Genomic DNA, 24,723 nt, shown 5'->3' with positions numbered 1-24,723 from the left:
TCTTCCCCAGGTTAAAATCTCCATTCATATCTATATATAATACACACATTTTAAAGAGAGAAAGGGGTGGATTGTTATATAGAGAATTTAGGTTAAAATGACTTAAGTTAAAATGTGATGATTAATCATAAAAAGGGAAGCCAGAACGGACAGGGAGCTTACTAGCAGCCAAGGACAAAAGGTTCAGCTGGATATGTTTTTTAAAACCTATCTTTTCATGGTCATAGTGAGAGACATGCAGGAGACAAAAGATTGATAAGAAGGGTGAGAAACAGAATTTAGTGTATGTAGAGTTCGCAGCGTACGTAACGAACGTGATAATTAAAAATGCAGTTGTACTTAGAATGCTTTTGCAATACTAACCAATTAAAACAGTATTAATAAGAAGGGGAAGGGCAAACAACAAGGGTATAAAAATCAATGCACTGTATGTATCGGGGCTTAACTGGTGAGAAGCCAGTTGAATCCAACTCTGCAGACTTGTAAATAAAGCTTGTCGTGTCATCAGTTTTAAAGAGACTCATGTGTGAGAAGTTTTATTTCTGACAATTTCCATCTCCCTGATACTGACTATACTTCTGGGCCTTCTGCTGCTGAAACTCACCATCTTGTTGTTGCCTCTGACTTGTCCATTCTTAAATATTCCTGGCTCGATTTATTCATTCAACTTTCAGGCCAGTCAGAACTCTTAACTCATTTATCCATTCTCCCTTTGATTGCTGATCAGAGGTTTGCATTGGGAAGGACACACCATCGCCCCTACCACCTCTGTTAATCGTTAAGGCTACGTGCATGTTCCCCTCCCTGAGAGGTTGAGATTTAGATTCCTATGCTCATCACTTTCTGACTTAATTTGCTATTCGTTAAGTGTCATAAATTTAAAAATTCTTACTTGTGTTTTCAGATCCTTCTCTATCCCCAACTCCGTAATCTTTTGAGTTGGCCCCTGAATTCCGGTTTTGATCAGAAGTAGTAGCCATGGAGAGGTTGCCGATTCTGGAATCTGGAGCAACGCACAATCTGCTGGAGAAGCATCAATGGGAGGTGGGGGATTGTCAACATTTGTGAGTTTGAACCCTTCGTCACGACTGCTGGAAACACACGAGAGAGACTCCAGATGCTGGGATCTCCAGCATCGCACAATGGGCGTCTCTGCAGTGACTGCTGGTGGTCGACAGAATGATCAAGGGGCCAACTCTGAGGGAGGGAATCTGAAAACAGGTAAGATTTTCTACATTTATCTTACTTATGATGCAGTGAGTTGGGCAGCACAAATAAAACGAATTGTCAGCGTTGCAACCTGACCGGTCTCATACTGTAGTCATAGTAGCCAAAAGTTCATATTTCAGTACTCACAAAATCTGCTTCTCCTTTAAAATGTACCATGTAACGTTCCCTTCCGAACAAGGTTTGGTCATCTTACCTTGGATACTCTTCCTTGGATATTGTCAAAATATGTTGGTATGTGTTACCTCTTGAGTGTAAACAATGAAGGCAAATAGTTGAACATCATGAACTAATGCATTCCAGTTACAGCGTCTCCAGAGTGCAGTTTGTTGCGGACATGGGCTGTAAATTTCCTTTTTCCAACATAGAAACCAAGTTATGTGTACACTGGCCCTGCCCTAACCTGTACTGGCCCAAAACGACAAATTGACCCACATTCCCCACCCCCCTCTCGTGATTGACGGCACGGTGCTCCAATCAGATCGCTGGACGATGAGCCGTTGCCCATTCAAAGGCGGATTGATGTCTCTTAACGGCTCTTTAAAGAAAAATCCGGCTGCAGGGACACCTGAGCACCTCGACAAGCGGGGAGGGGAGGGGGGGGGGTGAACACCGTCTAGACGAGCTGCCCCCTTGACAGTTCATTCCAATCACTGGAAGGGGTCGCCTAAAGTTTGCTGGGTGTAAACTGGTAAGTGACTTGTCCCTTTCCAGGTCTCTAGAGTCTCTAGGGAAGCAGGGCAAAATTGAATTTTAGAAACTGAGTGATATTTCCCCAACTGTATTTTTCCTGGAAGTGGTACTCATCCATTTAGTTTGTCTTGTCACTGTCTGCTATGGAGGTACCAATGCACAGGACAGGAAAAAAACTCCAAGCATTGTGAACTTGGCCATTCCACTCCATCGAGGACATCTACAAGAGGACATCTACAAGTTTGTCTCAAGAAAGCAGCTTCTATCAGCAGGGACTCTCACTACCCAGGCCGATCCCCCCTTCACTCTGCTTCCATCAGGAAGGAGTCTGGACTGAAGACAAACCCCCCAACGGCACAAAAACAATTCCTTCCCCTTCGCCATCAGATTTCTGAATGGACAATGATCCACAGGCACTACCTCACTTCCTCTTGTTTTTGGATTAATTTATTTACTTTTAATTGTCATTTTGTAGCAAAATTTGCACTTCAATGCTGCAAAACATTAAATTTTTTGACAAGTTCCTGACCATAAATCCTCATTCTTCTCCTTGTCCATCTGTTATCTGTTGCAGCCACTTAAAGGGTGTGAAGAGACTGTGAAGGGTTGTCTTTGTGTGAATAATTTATGGTGAATAAAGTATTTTTGGAAAAACAAATCTACTGTTCTTGGAAGGTATTTTCGGATGGCTTGTTGTCTGTCATCCAGGTTTGAACCTTCAATATCACCAACAGCTATCGTTGCTCAAGGACATTATGACCTGCTTTTGTTTCACTCACTCAGTTGTTGAATAGATTAAAACAAATAAAATTGGGCTTCAGCCTGTCATCATTGAAACCATGACTAATGTTATGGGCTCAGAGGACCCCAAAACCCAGCAGCAATAGAAATTCACTAAGACAAATAGTTACTTAAATAAACAAAAACAGGATCAAACTTTAACTCATCACTATTAATTTAACCCCTTCTAATTCTACGCACATGTGTATTTAATGTATATAAATTTAGAAAACTTCTTTGATTCACAGTCCAATCTCACTTCTCACCCCTCCAAGTTCACCGGTATCAGACAATTCTTATACTGTGCACAGAATTTAACATTTATGAATTTTCACCAGGCTCTGGTGCTTAAAGGTGATTGGTTACTGCTCAGGAAGGTTCTTGTTGGTTTCAGAAAAAGATTTGTTGCTCGTTGGACACACACAAACCGATTCCCTCCAATCAGCTACTTCATTGTCTTGCCAAAGTAACTTGCCCCATCAGGGTTTTCCAAATGGTAACCTCTTCTTCAGCAGGTCACCACAAAGTTCCTTTTTGTTTCCCTTATTTCAGGTGAAACACTCTTGCCAGCCATTTCCTCTTTTATGGACCACAAGGGTTTTCAACAGGCTGAACTCAGAACTCACCACCAGTCTTCAAAATGGGGTTTCAACAAGCTGTCAGCTTGCCATAACAGCAGAAACCAGTTCTCTCTCTCTCTCTGCTTGCAAAACCACATGACCTTCTTAGAATAGCAAACTGCAACCAGTCAGATTGCAGCACAGGACCCAAATTTGAGTCCATTCATCTGTTGCTTTCAAAACAATGATCCATTACTCCACAGTATGTCCAATTAACACCTACTTTTGAAGTATCTTTAGGCATTCTTCAAAGTTTCTGCAAAGGCATCCCGGAGCCTGGACTGTCTGGCTTTAGCAGAGCTCTGGCATTTTAAATTAGATTTGTTTTGTTAAGTGCTTGTATGTTGTGACCTACACTACCCCCACAATCTATCTCCTTCAAAAACATATGTATATACAATATAAAATAATCCATCACACTACATTCTTTAAAAAAAATGTAGTTGTGATATTGCAGTATCTTGCCAGCACCATCACATTGGCTAGGGTGTTGTATACGACGTACTTCCATTATAAATGACTCATTCCATGATCAGGTGAAAAAGGAGATTGTTGGGATGACGTAGGATCATATTCAAGGATGTCCTCAAAGCCACTGACTTCTGGAAACTGGCCTAAAGGCATTCATTTTCAAAATGAAATTAATTAACCAAAGATAGTTATTTACACTTTCTCTGAATCTGTTAAAATAAAAATGCCAATTATTGGCCTCAATCTGCTGAATTTTTAGCCAGTCACGCTGCAATCAGTTGAGCTTTTGTGTAAATTCCTTGGAATAAATTTTGGATGAAGGAGATTAAAATGATGCATAATTTTAAAGGTACCATTCAACCATGCTCATCGAAAATAATCCAATAGTTAATATATTTTATATTGAAACAGAATACTTTTCCCCATTGGTGTATTCCAACCACTTGAATCAACCTGTAAGTACTGTCAGTTGTCAGGGATAATGCTTTGGATAGAATGGCACTAATGTCTCTGGAGAAACAGAAAGTAGCACATTTAATTACACAAAGTTAATCCAAAAGACTAAAACAAAATGCTGGAAATGATAACCACTTCAGCAAACTTTCGTGAACAGAGAACTAAACATTGGAGATGGTCTGAAAATTTAGGTTTTGTAGTACATATTACTGTCTTCACATAATAGACATGTTCTAAAAGGCTCACAGAAAGAACAACTTATCAAATTTTGCCATTATTTCTTGTTACTGGAAAAACAAAAACATATTTAATAGAATGATGTTAGTTTAACAGCATTTGAAGCCAGAATATCAGAAAAATTCCATGGTAGTGAAATATATTGGCCCATTTACATTGAGTCTCCCATGGCTGAGGTAATGGACTGAGTGGCTAAACTTTCCAGACAAGTCAGCCTATGCTTACTTAGGAAGCACTTTGAATGGTAGAACTAATCGCTGCTCATGAGCAAGGGAGGAAAAAGTCATTCAGTTACCCACTCTTCGTCATGATCCAGTGAACCTGACTTGTGTTACTGGTTATTGCAGTATGTGTGAAGACAGGGAGCAAGCTCAGCAATGTTCTCCATCTATACATTCTTGGAGGGATGTCCTCTAGCTTTACTGTCAATATTAAGGGTGAATGGTCCGATAGTATTCTCACTTTATATTCTGTTTTTCTTACTCTATCCTGCATACTAGCTGATAACAAAAATAGGTCTATTCTTGAGTATGTTTTATGTCTAGCCGAGTAGTATGAGTATTCCTTTTCTTTTGGGTTTTGTTTCCTCCATATATCCAAAAGTTTCATTTCTTGCATTGATTTAATTATAAATTTGGTTACTTTGTTCTTCCTGTTAATTTTTTTCCCCGTTTTATCCATATTTGGATCCAAATTCAGGTTGAAATCCCCTCCTATTAGTATGTTCCCTTGCGTATTAGCTACCTTCAAAAAGATATCTTGCATAAACTTTTGATCTTCTTCGTTAGGTGAATATACATTAAGTAGATTCCAAAACTCCGAATATATCTGACATTTTATCATAACATATCTCCCTGCTGGATCTATTATTTCCTGTTCTATTTTAAATGGCACATTTTTACTAATTAATATAGCCACTCCTCTTGCTTTTGAATTATATGATGCTGCTGTTACATGTCCTACCCAATCTCTCTTTAATTTCTTGTGCTCCAATTCAGTTAAGTGTGTTTCTTGGACAAATGCTATATCAATTTTTTCCTTTTTCAGTAAATTTAGTAGTTTCTTCCTTTTAATTTGGTTATGTATTCCATTAATTTTTATTTTTTTTTTTTTAAATTTTTTTATTTTTCACACCATAAATCACATTCGCCATGATATACACTATTTCTTTTTCACACATATACAGTGACTTTTTCTCCCCCCCCCCTTTCCTCCCAAACCACCCCCCCACCCCCCCCCTCATCCATTTTAGGTATACAATCTAGGTTGCATTAAGCCAGTCAGACAATGTTGTCATTCAACAAAATTACACCAGAAATTCTACTGAGTCCATTCTTTTCTTTTCTTTCCTTCTCCTTCCATCAACTTAGGTAATGTTTGTCCCCGGTAGGTTTTCGCTATTGTATTTAATGTAAGGCTCCTATACTTGTTCGAATATTTCAATATTATTTCTTAACCAATATGTTATTTTTTCTAATGGAATACATTTATTCATTTTAATTTGGTAGTTTCTTCCTTTTAATTTGGTTATGTATTCCATTAATATTTAAAGACATATAGTTCAGCGTAGCCCTTTTATATTTTGTTTATCTTCTCTTTCCGTTTTTCCATCATTACCTTTCCTCCTTTTCCATTTCTGTTTTCTTATTTTCAACTCTTTATAAGACAACATTTCTACAACATCCAACATTTTCCTTATTCTCCTATTTCTATCTTATTTATCCCCAATCTCCCCTTCACCTCCTGAGTTGTCCTTTATCCCTTGTCGGACAACCACATCTCCCCTCTCCATTTGGATTTGCGAATCCACTCGCAAGCGTCAACTGATTTTGCAGTGACCGCTATTTCCCCCCACCCCGCCTCCCCCAGAAAAGATTTCACTTTTCATATGTCACAAAGGTCCCTCTTTTAATTCCCTCCTTATTCTCTCTATTCCATTACCTTCCCTTATTAATTCTTGTCTATACTATCTATATTTTCCTCTAAGTACAGATACATTCATGTATGCTCATTGTCTCTATTCACTCTTATACCTCTTTACCTGCATACATATCAATCGTGATCATTTTTACTCTCATTACCCGTCTTCATCCCTCAGTCTATTTTTGTCTTTACCCACATACATATCAGTCGTGATCATTTTAAATCTCATTACCCGTCTTCCTCCCTCAGTCTATTTTTGTAATTGTTCTGCAAATTTTCGTGCTTCTTCTGGATCCGAGAATAGTCTGTTTTGTTGTCCTGGAATAAATATTTTCAATACCGCTGGATGCTTTAGTATAAATTTATACCCTTTCTTCCATAAAATCGCCTTTGCTGTATTGAACTCTTTTCTCTTCTTTAGGAGTTCAAAACTTATATCTGGATAAATGAAGATTTTTTGCCCTTTATACTCCAGTGGTTTGTTGCCCTCTCTTACTTTTTCCATTGTCTTCTCCAGTACCTTTTCTCTTGTAGTATATCTTAGGAATTTTACTACAATAGATCTTGGTTTTTGTTGTGGTTGTGGTTTAGAGGCCAATACTCTATGTGCCCTTTCTATTTCCATTTCATGCTGTAGTTCTGGACATCCTAGGGTCTTAGGGATCCACTCTTTTATAAACTCCCTCATATTCTTGCCTTCTTCATCTTCCTTAAGGCCCACTATCTTTATGTTATTTCTTCTGTTATGGTTTTCCATTGTATCTATTTTTTGAGCTAGTAGTTTTTGTGTCTCTTTAGTTTTTTTATTAGATTTCTCCAATTTCTTTTTTAAGTCTTCTACCTCCATTTCTGCTGCTACTGCCCGCTCTTCCATCTTGTCCATTTTTTTTCCCCATTTCTGTTAAGGTCATCTCCATTTTAATTATTTTCTCTTCTGTGTTGTTTATTCTTTTTCTTAAATCCTTAAATTCCTGTGTTTGCCATTCTTTAAATGACTCCATGTATCCTTTAATAAGAGCAAGTATATCCTTTACCTTGCCTTTCTTTTCTTCTTCTATTTCACCGTACTCTTCCTCTTCCTCTTCTTCTTCCTCTGGGTTGACCATCTGTTGTTTCTTTGGTGCCCTTTCCTCCTCTTCTTTCTTGTTTCTATTGTCTTCTGTGGTCTCTTCTTGCTGCAGGTGTTCTGCAGCTGTCGTTGCCGGCTGTGGAGATCGACTCCCCAGCTGGTCCCCCCTCCCGTCGGTGTGTTATTTTTCATTCGCATCGCGCATGCGCAAAGTATCGCGCATGCGCGGTTGCGCACTTTTACTCGGCTCTGCGAGCCATTTTTGTAGTCCATTATTTACCGACCTGAGGGAGCGGGTTTCTCTCTCCGCAGCGGGCCTCTTCGGACAGGTAAGGCCTTCACCTTTTTCCTCCTTTGTCTTCTCTTCCTCTCTTCTTACCGTTGCTTTCGACTTTTCTTTTTTTGTCGCCATCTTCTTTCCACCTTTATACTCACTTTTCTGTAACTTTTATTTCTGTGCCTTTGTGTTTTCTCTTGTTTTTCCCGACTTTTCTGGAGAGGGCTGGAGTTCACCGTCCGGCCACTACTCCATCACGTGACTCCTCGAGGAGTGCATTCTTGAGGTGTGCCTGTGTTGATTGTCAGTGAAAAGGAGACATTATTTTCAATTCATACTGCCTGTTGTCTTCCAACGAGGAACTCAAGGATCCAGTTGCAGAGTAAGGTGCAGAGACATCTCAGCAACCACACACGAGTACACTCACATATAAGTTTCCACACAAAGATATGCATGAACATGCACACACATGCATACACGTGCACGCACACACCCATCTATTCCATTAATATTTAAAGTCATATAGTTCAGCGTAGCCATTTTATACTTTGTTTATCTTCTCTTTCCGTTTTTCCATCATTACCTTTCCTCCTTTTCCATTTCTGTTTTCTTATTTTCAACTCTTTATAAGACAACATTCCTACAACATCCAACATTTTCCTTATTCTCCTATTTATATCTTCTTTATCCCCAATCTCCCCTTCCCCTCCTGAGTTGTCCTTTATCCCTTGTCGGACAACCACATCTCCCCTCTCCATTTGGATTTGCGAATTCACTCGCAAGCGTCAACTGATTTTGCAGTGACCGCTATTTCTCCCCACCCAGCCCCCCCCCAGAAAAGATTTCACTTTTCATATGTAACAAAGGTCACTCTTTTAATTCCCTCCTTATTCTCTCTATTCCATTACCTTCCCTTATTCATTCTTGTCTATACTATCTATATTTTCCTCTAAGTACAGATACATTCACGTATGCACATTTTATCTGTTCACTCTTATACCTCTTTACCCACATACATATCAATCGTGATCATTTTTACTCTCATTACCCGTCTTCATCCCTCAGTCTATTTTTGTAATTGTTTTGCAAATTTTCGTGCTTCTTCTGGGTCCGAGAATAGTCTGTTTTGTTGTCCTGGAATAAATATTTTCAATACCGCTGGATGCTTTAGTATAAATTTATACCCTTTCTTCCATAAAATCGCCTTTGCTGTATTGAACTCCTTTCTCTTCTTTAGGAGTTCAAAACTTATATCTGGATAAATGAAGATTTTTTGCCCTTTATACCCCAGTGGTTTGTTGCCCTCTCTTACTTTTTCCATTGTCTTCTCCAGTACCTTTTCTCTTGTAGTATATCTTAGGAATTTTACTACAATAGATCTTGGTTCTTGTTGTGGTTGTGGTTTAGAGGCCAATGCTCTATGTGCCCTTTCTATTTCCATTTGTTGCTGTAGTTCTGGACACCCTAGGGTCTTAGGGATCCAATCTTTTATAAACTCCCTCATATTCTTGCCTTCATCTTCCTTAAGGCCCACTATCTTTAGGTTATTTCTTCTGTTATAATTTTCCATTATATCTATTTTTTGAGCTAACAGTTCTTGTGTCTCTATCGCTTTTTTATTAGATTCCTCCAATTTCTTTTTTAAGTCTTCTACCTCCATTTCTGCTGCTACTGCCCGCTCTTCCATCTTGTCCATTTTCTTTCCCATTTCTGTTAAGGTCATATCTATTTTATTCATTTTCTCTTCTGTGTTGTTTATTCTTTTTCTTAAATCATTAAATTCCTGTGTTTGCCATTCTTTAAATGACTCCATGTATCCTTTAATAAGAGAAAGTACCACCTTTATCTTGCCTTTCTCTTCTTCTTCTATTTCACTGTACTCTTCCTCTTCCTCTTCTTCTTCCTCTGGGTTGGCCATCTGTTGTTTCTTTGTTGCCCTTTTCTTCTCTTCTTTCTTGTTTCCATGGTCTTCTGTGGTCTCTTCTTGCTGCAGGTGTTCTGCAGCTGTCGTTGCCGGCTGTGGAGATCGACTCCCCAGCTGGTCCTCCCTCCCGTCGGTGTGTTTTTTTTCATGCGCGGTTGCGCACTTTTACTCGGCTCAGCGAGCCATTTTTGTAGTCCATTATCTACCGACCTGAGGGAGCGGGTTTCTCTCTCCACCGCAGGCCTCTTCGAACAGGTAAGGCCTTCACCTTCTTCCTCCGTTGTCTTCTCTTCCTCTCTTCTTACCGTTGCTTTCGATTTTTCTTTTTTTGTCGCCATCTTCTTTCCACCTTTATACTCACTTTTTTTTCACTTTTATTTCTGTGCCTTTGTGTTTTCCTTTGTTTTTCCCGACTTTTCTGGAGAGGGCTGGAGTTCACCGTCCGGCCACTACTCCATCACGTGACTCCTCCAAGCTCAGCAATATTGAGAGACAATATCACAGCCATAACTACCTGCCTGAAATGAAAATCTACTGCACTTCATCTTTTACAATATTACCTTTTCTTCCTAGTACAAATGATTCCAGTGACAGAACTATCATATTTCGGCGAACAAGACCCAGCATTCAAAATCCTAAAGCCCTGGTGGGATGTATTTGCAGAATATCTGACCCTTCTCATGGTTCTGGTGTCAATGTTTGGAGGAGCATTGCAGGTAAGAAGTGAGAAGAGCCAGAAAAATAATTTTAAACTTTGCTGTTAGCAATCTATTGCAACCTGTTAAGATTATTAATGTAAATAAAACACAATGCTGGAGAAACTCAGCAGGTCAAACCATGTACTTTATGTAGCAAAGATAAAGATACATAACCAACATTTCAGGCTTAAGCCCTTCATCACAATTACCAATGTATTTACATTCAGATCCATTAACTGCAGGAAGGAACTTTTGCTCACTAGCTTCTAAAGTAAGGAATCTCAGAATAGAAATGATGAGGAGATACGAGACTAGATGCTGGACAAATGGTGAGGCTTGATTTTAAAATTATCCCATTCTCCCCACAATTTTTGTTCTTGCAAGAATTGAACTAAGGTGCGGTTTCAGGTGCTCCCCTCCTCTTAATGAGTTCAAGCAAGAATATTGTTAGGTCTCAATGCCAACTCAAATCAGCAATATTCTCTGGCATAATTAAATTCTCCATGTGCCGAGAGAGAGTTTTTGGCTTACAGGGTAAAGTTGTGGAAAGCCCTGTGAACAGAGTGATCAAGCAACACATGCTTCTCAATAACCTGCTCACCTGTGCTGAGTTTGGGTTGCACTAGGATCACTCAGTCCCAGACCTCATCACAACTTTAATCGAAAAAGAGGTGAATACTTGAAATGAATTACCAATGACCGCAGTTGACATAAGGAGACCATTTGTGGCTTTAACACATCCTGTTAAAACTGAAACCAATGGGTGTCAAAAGAGAAAATAGTCTAGTGATTGGAATCATGCAAATGAAATGGTTCTGGTTGTCAGAGGACAATCATCTCAGCCCTATGTTCTTGCTTTAGTTCCTTAGTGAATCTTAAGGTCAACCATCTTCACCCGCTTCAAGAATGATCTTCCTTCCTTCTATCATAAGGTCAGGAGGGGCAATGCTCACTGAAAATTGCACAGTGTTCAATTCCAATAGGAATTCCTCAGCAAATGGAGCATTCATAATTGCATGCAGCAATACCGGGCAACATTCAGGCATGGGCTAATGAATATGTGGCAAAAAATAGTTACACCTTGGTATATGGGACTATTCAGGGGGTGGGGAGGGTTGATTGCCCCCCTGCCCAGTCCACCACAGCCGCTGCCACCCCCACCCAGGGGGGAAGCTTACCTGCCATGAATCTTGTTGCGCCTCCGTCATAGTCCCCCCCATCACACATGAGCCAGCTGGCCACACGCGGCCTGTGGACCCCAGGTCGCTGCATTTAACAGGTAAGTGCCCTTTTGTTCTTTATTTGGGGATGTAGGACCTACATCCCTAAATAGAGGACAAGTTAATATCTGGCCTGAGATGGCACTGGGAAAAGGACAGAGGGCTCAAAAGCCTAAAACCAGATGTCTGGGCACCCTTCCCCATCATGCCACCCCTCCCCATTCCCATCAGCATTGGGATTGATGAGGGCCCTCATAGTCCCTGAAAGGGTCAACAGTCTTAAACATTTGGGGACCCCAGCTGTAGATTGTGAACAGCCAGGGCCCTGGCACCTTTCCTTGCATCAAAGTTACTACTCCCCAACTGAATGTGACCGGTTTATTCCTACACTCAATCCAGATTAGTGTATTACCTCTAATCTCACATACTCTTAATTTATTTTATAACCTCATAGCGGAAAAAGTTGTATGCTAATTCAATACAGCATTTATAAAGTAATTTCACTTGGCAAAGATTGCTTAATGTGCCAAATATTTTAGGAATGAATGTCAACTTATGGACCTGGAGCTTGAGGGGAAGTGGCCAGAATCATTTGAAGTTCTAAAATGATACTTGAAGACAGGCATAAAAATTTTTTAAAAACCATCCAATCAGCAGACAAGGATTCTCCCTCCATAGTAAATCAAAGTGGTAAACATCTAATAAAATTAATCTCTGGAAAAAAAAACTGCAGTTGCTCAAAATCTGAATTTAAAACAGGCAGCATCTGTGGTACAGAAACATTCAACACTTCAAGTCAAGTACGCTGCCTGGCCTGGTGTGAGTTTCCAGTATTTTCTGTTTCTTTTCTTAAAGTTACTCTTTGTTTGATTCTGAGAAATATCCAAAAGAAATTGTGCTCAGGACCTTTCAGATCCCTCTAAATAGGTGGATTGAATTTTAATATTCATGAGATGGTTCTACATTGGAACGTGAACTGAAATTGATCTCGGATCTTAGAATAATCAGAGATAGAAATACTTCCAGCCATAAACCTTCTTTAACACAGCAATTTGAACACTGGATAACATTGGAGTAGCTGCTTTCTATGGTTGTCCAAAAATATGCATTCAATGCAATGCTCTAGAAAGAGAAAGCATCTGAAAGCATCGTTTTCAGATGTTAAACCAAATTCCCATTTTATGTTGAGATAATTGAAGAAAAGGGAAATGTTATCAACCAACATTATTTCAACCAATAATCTAGTCATTATCACCTTGCTATCTGTGAACTGATCACATTTAAGATGGCGGCTAGATTTCCTGCATGACAGCTGACCATATCGAGTAGTTAATTGACTGTTATTTTGGATTATTCTGGAAGGTGCTAGAGTCATGGAAGTTTATTTTTGCTCCATCATTCACAACTGCAGTTTCTTTCTCAGCAATATTTGTAAACCAGACATACTTTCATGTCCCCCCCCCCCCACTTCTTGGTTACTGATGATTGTAGAAGAAAAATAGCAAACATTTTACAGTTACTTTGCTGGTAGATGCCGGATAGGTGAATTTGCTGGTGGCTTGAGACTACGTGCTGCAGGATTAGTGAACTAACGGCAAGATACACCAATTTTAAACCTCCGTATTTTTTACGATTTAGAATCAGCAACAAAGTGAGACAGCCTGTATGGTGTTGGAATTTATCATTGAGTTTTACATCACAGAATCAGGCCCTTTGACATGCCAACCAAGTGATCTCCCAAGTTCATTTGCCTACATCCTTTCAAATCTTTCCTGTCCATGTACTTTTTCAAATGTTGTACTGCACTTTGTCACTGATTGTAGTTGTGGTGGCCCAAAGAAAGTTCAGAATTATTTCCAGTGTGTGAAACAGGTGGTATGAGTGGTTTGAGCAAGCATATACTGACCTCAAATCCCTGAACTCCAGAATTCTGGTGGGGCAAAGTTCTTAGTACAAAGTTACAGCAAAACTCCCATTAGACGCAAGTCAAGCAACCAGCAAAAACAATAGGTAAAAAATTCCGAGGGTTAAAATCGCCATTACTTCTCAATGTACTTTCAACATAATTTCTATTTTTAACAATTTTACTGTTTAAAACATCTATTCCACATACCTTTTCAGTACTCTTTTTGCATTGAATTCTCATGGTTAAACATTCTCGTCATCTGGAAGACAGAGAAGGATTCTTTCTTATTTCTTGGATTCAGCCAAGACAGTTGGAACAGCAATTTTATCCATTTGAGAAGGCCAGAATATAAAGATGATTTTTTTTTCTGTCGTGGATCCAAAAAAAATTTATTCTCTGATGTTTATGCTTAATTTTCTTTCTGGCAAGATATTTTTTCTTAACGTTGGGCCTCACGGTTAGCGTCGTGGTTGGTGCAATGCTCTTACAGCGCCAGCGATTCAGGTTTAAATCTGGCGCTGTCCGTAAGGAGTTTGTTTTTTCACCGTGTTTGTACGAATTTCCTTTGTGGACTCCAGTTTCCTCCCACATTTCAAAGACACAGGAGGTTAGTAGGTTAATTAGGTATTTGGGTCGCACAGGTTATTCAGCTGGAAGGGCCCGTCACGATGCTGCATAAAAAATAATGAAGGATTATAAACCGATACAGGACATTCTATTTCACTCTGGCACATACAAACTTAATTTACAATAGACACCACAGCTGAGCAGGAATACCTAATGAATACATAGAAGAATAGACCAATATCTTTCTCATTGAGTGTTTGTGTGTGCGAATCGTAGTCCTGAAAAACACATCTTTTCTGGCAACTGCCTGTGAAGTTTAACATAGGCCCAAGCCAAGATGCTCTTGTGGCTGTTTTATACATTATAAATATGAAAATAAAATTAGTATTGAAATAACTTATTTTCAGAATTTGTCATTTTCAGGTGTCAAACCAGCAGATTTTATGCATCCCAGTGCCAGAGGGTCTCTCCATTGAGGAACGTCAGTGGAACCATTCCATTTTGGAAGGGCTTAAACTTAATGAGCCTGCTTCTGGATTCCAGACTGGATTAGATGTTCAGCAGTACCTCCTCATTAATCAGTGGTGCTATGATAATGCAGTGACATGGTTTTCCAAATATTTCCCGTATTTGGTCCTTCTACATTCTTTGATATTCCTCATCAGCAGCAACTTCTGGTTCAAATTTCCCGGCACAAGCTCCAAGATTGAGCACTTTATCACGGTCCTTGGGAAATGCCTCGACTCTCCATGGACCACGAAAGCATTGTCGGAAACGGTGTATGAAGAATCTACCCCGAGAACACCAGTTTCAGAATCCAGTACAGATCAATCCTTATCTTCCATGAATTGCCCACTGAAAGTCAACTCTTCTGATTCATTGTCACAAGAAGTGACATTTAGTAATGACGTCCATAAAGGAGATAAGATTTCTCTTTTGTCCAAAGGCACCTCGCAAGCTCTGAGGTCTGCTGGTGGCATTATGGTAGACAATACCTCGATGAAAATTCTGGATAAAAAAGAAGGTGAGCAGGCCAAGTCTCTTTTCGAGAAGGTCAAGAAATTTCGCCTCCATACAGAAGAGGGAGATATTCTCTATACAATGTACTTGAATCAAACCATTGTCCGAACTGTGCAAAGTGTAGTTATTCTTGTCTACATCAGCATTTTTATTCCTCAGATATGCAACAACATCCATTGTGTTGATGCACTGCACATCATAGGGTTCACAGACTTCTTCTGCATTCATGGGTTATGGAGAATGTTCCAAATGTTATCCTTATTGTATATCACCACAATAGTCGTGTACAGTTGCACTTGTCTGTACACCCTGCATTGGATACTCTATTATAAACTGAAAGAGTATTCGTTTGAAAATGTGAGAGTTGAGACCGGGATGGATGATATCCCAGATGTGAGAAATGACTTTGCATTCCTACTCCACCTTATTGATCAGTATGACAAACTTTATGCCAGAAAGTTTGCAGTGTTTCTATCAGATGTGAGCGAAAATAAACTTCTTCAGCTGAACTTAAATCACGAATGGACCCAGGAGCGACTCAAGCAGCGCCTCATCACAAACACAGAGAACAAAGTTGAAATGCACCTCTTCATGATGCCCGGAATCCCAATCCAGGTGTACGACCTGACTGAGATTGAAGTGTTAAAGTTAGAGCTCATCAAAGGTGTGGCTCTTTCTGCTGCCATCTCCAATCTGAAAATGATGAAGGAAATGTGGCTGTACAACTGCTCTGTGAAGGTGGAGAGACAGGCACTGTTATTCTTGAAAGAACATTTAAGAACGCTGCGTGTGCGATTTGGCATTGCTGATGAAATACCCCCCTGGATATTCACCTTGAAGAATTTGAGCAAGCTCTACATTGAAGGGCAATTGCAAACAGATAGCAAAATTTCCACAGCCCTGCAGATGTTTTGTGAGCTGCCAAAAATAGATACCTTGCATCTGAAGACTAATATAACCAAACTCCCAAATGCAATTTTAGATATGGCCCATCATCTGCTAGGCTTGATAATTCACAATGAAGGAGTAAAAATAACATCACTTACAAATATTAAGAAGCTCTCTGGCCTGACTCTTTTGAGACTGCTTCACTGCAACTTGGAAAGAATTCCGAGTGCGATTTTCAATCTGACTAATCTGCAGGAACTTGATCTCAAAGATAATAACCTAAGTTCAACAGAGGAGCTCGCCAGTTGCCAAAACCTTCGAAAGCTCATCTGCCTACGATTGTGGCATAACAACATCACTTCCATTCCTGTTCACATTGCCAAAATTCCAAAACTTGAAATGTTGTATCTCAATAAAAACAAGATTGAATTCCTGCCCCCAAGTCTATTTAAATTAACAAACCTACTCTTCCTAGACATTTCCCATAATCACATTTCAAAGATCCCTTCTGATATTGACCAGCTAGCAGAGCTGCAGCACTTTGCTATAGAATGCAACAAAGTGTCTGAACTTCCTGAAAATCTTTTCTCTTGTACCAAACTCAGAGTTCTGAATATTTCACACAATAACCTTACTTTTCTCTCTCCCTCCATTGGACGTCTGCAGCAACTGCAACTCCTGGACCTCAAAGTCAACAAACTGGATAAACTTCCAGTTGAACTGGGACAGTGTGGGTGTCTCTGGAGAAACCAACTGTTTGTAGAGGATGACATTTTTAAAACATTGCCTCTGGAAGTCAGGGAGCAAATTGCAAATATATCATAAATCTGAAATGTGAGTATTGAACAATCAGTATCAACATTGTATGCAATATCTAGTTCTTTTCTAAAGAAAAGTGATATTTTAGAAAAGATCCCATTATAGTCCCACTTGGGGGAAGAGGAGAGCAGAAAAGGAGATAGGTGCTTACAACGAAATGGATCTCAGATTAGAATGTCAAGACATTTCAGAATTTGTCACGAACCACACAAGATGTGTTGTTTTGCTGCAGCATCGGAGTAGAAACATTCATATAAACCACCTGACAACCATAAATAGTGCACAAAAAGTCAAAGTACGGTAATGTCTTTGGTTCACTCAAGAATCTGATGGCAGTGGGAAAAAAGTTGTCCTTGGACCACTGGGTGCTCATCTTCAGGCTCCTGTATCTTTTTCTCCAATGGTAGCAGTGTGAAGAGGGGATGGCCTGGTGGTGGGGGTCCTTGAGGATAGAGGCTGCTTTCTTAAGACATAGCCTCTTTGAGAACCATACTTAACATAACATAGACAACAGTGACGAACAATGCTTTGATGTTAGAAGAGATCATTGATAACTGTGATCCAATTCAAATACACTTAGATCTGCACCATTCTGTGATTTTAAAAAAAGTGATAAAGTGAACTTACTGAAAAGCTCGCACCAAACTGAACATTTTATGCAGTTTCATGACTTTTCTCTCTCCCTCTTCTAGAGAATTCATCTGAACCCACAATTATCACCTCACCCCCCACTCTGAACATTCACAAGTTATAGGAGCAGAAGTAAGCCCATTGAGTACGCTCCAACAACCATCCTCCCAGCCCCACTCCCCAGCTTTCTCCCCATAACCCTTGATGCCCTGACTAATCAAATACCGGTCAATCTCTGCGTTAAATACACATAATGACCTTGCTTCCACATACAGTTCCACAGACTCACGCCCCTCCAGAGGGTCTGTTTTAAACGAACTCCCTTTTATCCTGAAGTTATGCCCTCCTGTCCCAGAATCCCCAATCATGGGAAACATCCTTGCTACATGCTTGTTCATTTCCTCGATGATCAGCACACCATGCTGTAGTTACTTGTCCTCTGACAACAACTCACCAACTACTGGCTTCTAAAGCCAAGGACAAGCACAACAGGTACCTGCAACACCACTACCTGCAGTTCTTCCCCAGGACACACTCCATCCTAACCTGGAAATATACTGCTTTCCGTTCATAGCTACTGGACCTTATCGGAGTAATCCTGATTTTGAACCCAGTGGAAACAAAGGAACAGTGAAATATTTCCAGTTTGGGCTTGTGTGAAGCATAAACACTGACACAAACATTTGAGACAAATTGACCGTTTGCAAGCTTTAAATTCTGTGTAGTTTGCAAGCTGATTGAAATAGTGAAGCAAAGTTTTTAAGGAAAGATGAATTGAATGGCTTTCACTATTAGGCATGTGAATTACCCCTGGTTTATGCATGTTGAAAGATACCAGATGAAACTAATTAAAAGTAAACAATTCAAAAAGTCAGGGTGAAAATTAGGACTACCAGTCTCTAGTACTCTTAAATACTTATTTTGGCCATCCAATTTTAAAAAAAAATGCTCCTTTTCAAAGGCATAAGTGATTCCATCAAAACAATAACATTTATAAAAAGGGTTTAATATTGTTTTATTGTATACAATTTCCAGAAGTTAAGCAACTACTCCTCTTTTTAGTAGTAAAACAAACATTACATTCCATCAGTACCCAGACGGCATTGCTAAATTCCAAAGCAAAAATCAACTTTTAGTCAGAAATACCAACTGAAAACATTTTTCCCCTCCCCATATCTCCAGTACATTGTGTTTCATTTTAACTTTCTGGATGAGCTAAAGGAAAGTTTGATTGCACAATACAACTTCACGGTTAAAGGCAATGTGAGAATACCAAGCATTACCAGGCAAGTTTAGCCCGAAGCAAATTGTTTTTGTGAAACCCCCTTCAACATCTTCAATCCAAAGACTGAGATGCAAGCAGACTGCTTTGGGAGTCACACCACACTACTAAACACAGGGAATTACAGATTCTTTTATGATGTGAAAGGGAAAAGCCCTATGTCCATACAAGTGTTGATATAATCTAACTTCCAAATATCCTTTTGTAAAAATAAATTAAACAGGACATACCATTTCCACAATGTTCTGTGCACATCTGAATGCGGAGGAGGTCAATGTCACCTATTCAGGACGGAGTTTTTTTTTAAAAAGTTAACAGGGCAAATGCACTCACAAAGCACTTTCACAGAAAAACAGCAGTTCACATAAAAAGTTAGACAATGCCAGGAAGATGAGTCATCCCACATTTGGGACAGTTATAGCATGGAATTGTCCCAAATTCAGGATGTTCCAGGACCACACAGAAACCTTTGTCAACTAAAATATTTCATTGATTCAGATCCAATGTAGTTAGCGAATTTGATACCAAAAGAGGAAACAAGAAGTAATATCTATGACAATTATTCTGAAGCTTCTGCATCATCATTTTCACTCGGAGAACATTCATCAGGATTTTCCACAGCACCAGCTTCCAAATTGTCTTCATCTTCGACTGAGAGAGATATTTCAGTATCTTTATCTTCTGGAAGAGATTCACCATTATCTTGCTTCTGTGTCAAACTGGGTTCTTCATCAGTGACATCAATTACCCCCTCAAATGGCTTTACAACAGTCTCAGGTGCATTGACATCTTCAGTGCCACCTTCACTTCCATCTGGATCTGGTTCTTCTGCCTTCTCTCCTTCTGGAGTTTCACCTTTATCTGCATCATTTTCATCTTTAATAGTCTCATCAAGACCATCACCCTTTGAACGGTCATCAACACCCTCATCATCTTTAGTTTCTTCTTCAGTAAATGGATTCTCACCCTGTGAAACATCAAAATTAAAGCAATCAAATCTTTGCAAGAATTTGCCATCTAATATGTCAAGGCATCTTTTGCCCAGTAGAGTAATGCAAATCTTCCAAGGGATGATTCCTGCCTTCACTTGTGGCCACTCATCCAGAATTTCATCTGGAAATCTATACCCATACACTAAAGGAGAAGCTGTTTAAGAGAAGGTCATGAAAAGATGTTCAAGCCTTTTGTCAAACGACACCAATACATGTATCTGGTTCCTAACAAAAGAACACCAGGCAATAAGGAGTTTGTATTTTAATCATGATGTGGAAAAACATTGCCCAAAGGAATGGATCAGTTTTTGAAATGGAAAAGTTTTAGGTTTACAGGGATTAAATGGGTGTAGTCCTGCTAACTGAACACCTCTTTCAAAAACTGTACAGAACCAAGGAATGAATGGCCCAGCTTAGTGCATCAAAATAGAGTTTGGGACTTCCCCATCATGCCCAGTCCTGTATTTTCACATCCCCACATCAGAGTAGAGTATGGAACTTCATTATCATGCCCTGTCCTGTATTCTCACATCCCCACATCAGAGTCCACCATCGAGCAAATAGGATGGTGAACAGTTAATTCATGCCAGAAATATAGAAGAGTACATCACAGGAAAAGGCCATTCTGTGTTGAACGTGGCATCCAAATTAAACAAACACTGCTGCTTGCAAATGAAGTTCAAGTTGGGACCTTTCTCTCAAGGTGGCTCTCACAATTTGAGAGCCACCACTTTTCAGTTACGTGCTCAGTCACATTGCTGCGCACCCCAATTAATAATGGATATCTCTTCCAATTACAATTACAACTTGTTCAATAGAACCTAACTAAAATCTTTCCATTTACCATGACAATATGCAACAGCATAAACATAAAGATACCTGAAGATATTTTTCCATCATGCTCACAATATTTCGATTATTCAGTATACTCCTTGCTACTTTAAGGCCACTCCTCTTCGACTGCTCAAGCATCATCTGAAAATAAAAGCAATATTACTTCACAAAAAAATTAGCCACTCACACCAGCACTAAGTTCTCATATTTGTTTCAGAAAATCTCATACAGAATGGGCACCCTCGTTGCAGATTAAAGCTGTCCACTGAACAGTCTCAGCCAGCGTTCCATGCAACCACCACCCCACAGCCACCATTCCAAACAATATCATCCATACATGTTTAATGCTTGTTCTTAGTCCAAACATGCAAACTTAAAAATTTTCATCACACCATTCAACTCACTTCATTCCTCACCCCTGCCTTTTCTAATTTCCCCAGTTCTAGAACCCCTGAATTCTTTGTTCCTGATTGTTTGATTTGTTTTCTCCCCATTTGTCACAATATTTACCTTAAACCTCTTTGTAGACACTTTAAAACTTTGCATTTGGTCATCTTTCATATCTTATGCCATCAGAAAGTGCCACAGGGCACTTTTCAATTTACGTCTGAGGTAAAATAAAATTTGTATCCTTGTTCTAATTTGGCACAAGAACCTTCAGTCTGCATTTCTATTCTTGATGCCCTTTGGCTCATGTCTAAAAATTAAACAATATTTTCTTCAAACATTTACATCATACAGCGCTATGCACAGCACGTCACAAGATTACGAGAAAACAGGTTTAAAGCCACCTGATATGTAAGGTGACAATAGGGTTGGTTACAAGAGTAGGTTTTACAGGAGGGAGATAGAGAAATGCACAGAGGAATTCCAGAAGTCAGAGTCTCAGCCCAGGGTCTTTATTGGCTTTAACGGATGGGTAATTGAAATTAAGAATGCATAAGAGGCTGGAATTGAAAATGCTGAGATAATGGCCCAAAATCTAAAAAATATCAGTCATTCACACAACAGTCAAGCACCCATAAACGATAACTTTTATTCTCAAAACATTCCCACCCAAGTTTCTCAGTTTCTCACTTAGATGTGAGGGGCAATTTACAGTGGCCAATTAACCTTCCAATTCACACTCTGGGATGCAGGAAGAACTTGCGCAATTTCAGGTGCATGCAGACTAAATACATATAGCCTCAAACCAGTAAAAACCGGTGTATTAAAATAGATGCCTACATATGTGTGTGCAGGGGAAGTGGGATTTGCTATAAATTTGGATCAGGGCAGTTTTCAAATTTGCAAAGGCCAGTCAGAAAAGTATTGAAACAAAAGACTGAGTCACTGGAGACTAGAAGTACTAATAGAATGAATAATAATTATAACAGATAAAATATTGCAAAATGATCCAAAGAATACCCCTCCCATCTCCCCAGATGCACATCAATCACTGTAATGCATGTTGAGCTACAAACATTTAAGCAGATAAGAGCCCCAGAAAATACTTGTCTAAAACTAGACCTATGAAAAATGCATCAGTAGCTTAAATTATTATTCTCAAAACAGAATGCTAGAAAGATAACTAAATTATCACTTGAACATGTTCTATCCATGACTACTGCTACTACATCCACATAGTACATGTCACACCATCAAGGATATTTACGAGGCATTGTCTTATAAAAGCAGCCTCTATCCTCAAAGACCCTTACCACCCAGGCCATGCCCTCTTCACTCTGCTAGCATTAGGAAAAGGTACCAGAGCCTAAAGACAAGCACTCAACAGCACAAGGACAGCTTCTTCCCCACTGCCATCAGATTCCTGAATGATCAATGAACCAATGACACGGCCTGACTTTAAATCCACTATTATTGCTTTTAATTTTTTTTACAATAATGTCCTAAGATGTTTATAATATGCATGTTTTCACTGTGACGCTGCCACAAAACACTGAATTTCATGACTTGTTCATGACAATAAATCTTGATTAATTCATCCCATTCCAGTGATTGCAGCATTCAACATTTTTTGGTCACAGGGTGTGCGAGACAAGTGGAGGAATATTTGGTGTGCAAATAGAACTGGAAAAGAGTGAATACCTACTTTTCTATTCCTGTTGTGATCAGGTGCTTTCATGTGTCGCTGGATAGCATTGTACTGCATTGGAATGAACATTTCACAAGCTGTACAGTGAACAGCTTCCGCCTTCTTCATGAAATTGTCAATGCTAATACCTGCAACATAATTAAAATGTTGGTTGGTGGAGGAGACCTGACACTGTAATTCACGGTAGAGAGGATGGTAAGAACAGCATTTAGCACACTTGCCTTTATCAGTCAGGGCACTGAGTACATGAACAGAGTTAAGTTTATTGTCATCTGATTGCACAAGTCCAACCTGATGAAACAGTGTTCTCTGGTCCTCAGTGCAAAACATGCAGACACACATTCAAACAATACATATGCAGGACAAGCATTCATATATATAAATAAATAGTTTCGTGAACAGGTTACATCATGTTAGCTGTACTCTATGCTGGTGAAAAAGTTCTGGTCACACAGCCATCAAAAAAATGTCCTTAAGCTGGAAAGGGTGCAGAAAAGATTAGTAATAATGTCACCCAGGCAGGCAAATTTGAATTACAAGAGGCTTCACAAACTGGGACTTTTCTCCCTGAGGTGTAGAAGGCGGAGATGGAACATTATAGAGATTTATAAAATAAGAGTCTTGAGTTGGGGGAATACAAATTCAGAGAGGGCGTAGATTTAAGGTGAAAGATTTAAAAGGGATCCGAGGGGCATCTTTTTCACAGAGTGGGTGTTGAGTATATGGAATGAGCTTCCCGAGGAAGTGGCAGAGGTGAGTACAATTGTAATGTTTCAAAGATATTTCGACAGGTACGTAGGATAGGAATGGTTTATCGGACTAGCCTGGTCAAACGAACAAGTTGATCTGGAAAACTGACTTGTACATAAAATCACGTTAACTAGCAAATAGGGGACAATATTGGGATATACAGTACATTACATATGAAAATGGTTACTCTACAGAATGAAGATTGGCAATATTACACTTCATGTTACAAAGGAATGCAAATAATTGTGCGAGTATTAGAAAGGACATGATAATATAGATTATCAGAAACCAATACACTCTACCATTTTACAGCAAATCTACTGCAGACCACCAAGGCCCAAATACTATTAACCAGAACTCTGCAGCAGGTAAAGAAACACCAAAGGTACCAGATCCATGTTTTTTTTAATACAGAACTTAGAAAAGCAAAAGGACGATTTCATCAGTCATAACATGAGAAACACATAGCCAGAAAGTTATTAATGAGCATCTGGAAGTTCGTCAGGAGCAATCAACATGGCATTGTAAGCAGAGTTAACTTGGATTCATGGAAATAATTCAATCTACAATCTATTTGTATAGTGTAAAACTTAATGATTCTATGAAATACAGCAATACTTAAAAACTTTTATTTCAACAGCCCATACGGTTTGAGTTGCAACATTTAAGTGCAAAACTCTCAAAACTCTTTATCCCTTTTGGAAATACTCACCATATAAAAGGTTTTGTTCCTGGATTCTCTTTTTAATTGCATTTTTATCTTCCATTGAATCACGGTACTTCAGGGTCTTTTTATTCTTGTTAAGGATGTACTCCTGGAAGGAAAGACCAGTTGTTAATAACGAGAATTTGTAAACAGTCCAATATAATGCTCTGTTAGAAACTTGTAAAGTTAAGCATTCTAAAAAACAATTTAATAAACACACCTCCCCATTTTAATTAACAGGCAAAATCATGAGCTGAAAACACAAAATCCCAGCAATGACAAGTGAAACTTCCAAAACACAAAGACTCGAGCAAGAGTTAAAGCTGAAATAGCTAAAATCAAAGTGCACGCCAGGCAACACAACCGGAACATCTATTAACAGAGGTACGTTACATATACAGAATACCAATGCAAAATATTTGTGGTAAAGCCACAGATTACGTCTGTTTCAACAGAGTGAATGGATCACGAATAGCAAAGTTCAGTAAAGGCTGTTAGTTCTGCACCCTGCCCCACTACTGCAACGATCATTCCCAGTCCATTGAAATATTTAACCCAGGAATCTAACAATGTACATTTAATTTACACTTTACAAATAAAATATTAAGCTTTGAGAAAATGGTTCCGATTACAATTAAC

The 24,723-nt window shown here is 39.2% G+C and overlaps 2 protein-coding genes across 2 annotated transcripts in view; one reads left to right on the top strand and one right to left on the bottom strand.

The window, feature by feature from the left end:
• The first annotated feature begins 1,766 nt into the window (after nt 1–1,766).
• On the top strand, nt 1,767–24,703 carry LOC138758414 (volume-regulated anion channel subunit LRRC8C-like). Its single transcript, XM_069927295.1, has 4 exons — nt 1,767–1,918; nt 10,251–10,393; nt 14,492–16,810; nt 24,325–24,703. The coding sequence occupies exons 2-3, from the start codon at nt 10,256–10,258 to the stop codon at nt 16,799–16,801; spliced, it is 2,448 nt and encodes an 815-aa protein (XP_069783396.1). The 5' UTR covers nt 1,767–1,918; nt 10,251–10,255; the 3' UTR covers nt 16,802–16,810; nt 24,325–24,703.
• LOC138758417 (A-kinase anchor protein 8-like) overlaps nt 18,411–24,723 on the bottom strand; it is a 28,310-nt gene continuing 21,997 nt past the window's right edge. Inside the window, exons 10-13 of the mRNA XM_069927301.1 lie at nt 24,091–24,193; nt 22,626–22,756; nt 20,579–20,674; nt 18,411–19,674 (exon numbers count right to left, since the gene is read on the bottom strand). Of these exons, the coding sequence (XP_069783402.1) occupies nt 19,267–19,674; nt 20,579–20,674; nt 22,626–22,756; nt 24,091–24,193 (738 nt within the window). The 3' untranslated portion in view covers nt 18,411–19,266. The remainder of the gene's footprint in view (nt 19,675–20,578; nt 20,675–22,625; nt 22,757–24,090; nt 24,194–24,723) is intronic.

Source organism: Narcine bancroftii, chromosome 3 (assembly GCF_036971445.1).
Source record: "Narcine bancroftii isolate sNarBan1 chromosome 3, sNarBan1.hap1, whole genome shotgun sequence".
Classification (NCBI taxonomy): domain Eukaryota; kingdom Metazoa; phylum Chordata; class Chondrichthyes; order Torpediniformes; family Narcinidae; genus Narcine; species Narcine bancroftii.
The sequence above is the reverse complement of the archived record's forward strand: the minus strand, read 5'-3'. Positions and strand labels throughout refer to the sequence as shown.

Bases quoted from the DNA above. Each gene is read 5' to 3' on its own strand.
- LOC138758414 (XM_069927295.1), top strand. From the start codon at position 10,256: ATGATTCCAGTGACAGAACTATCATATTTCGGCGAACAAGACCCAGCA. The intron at 10,394-14,491 runs GTAAGAAGTGAG...TGTCATTTTCAG, and splicing joins TGTTTGGAGGAGCATTGCAG to GTGTCAAACCAGCAGATTTT.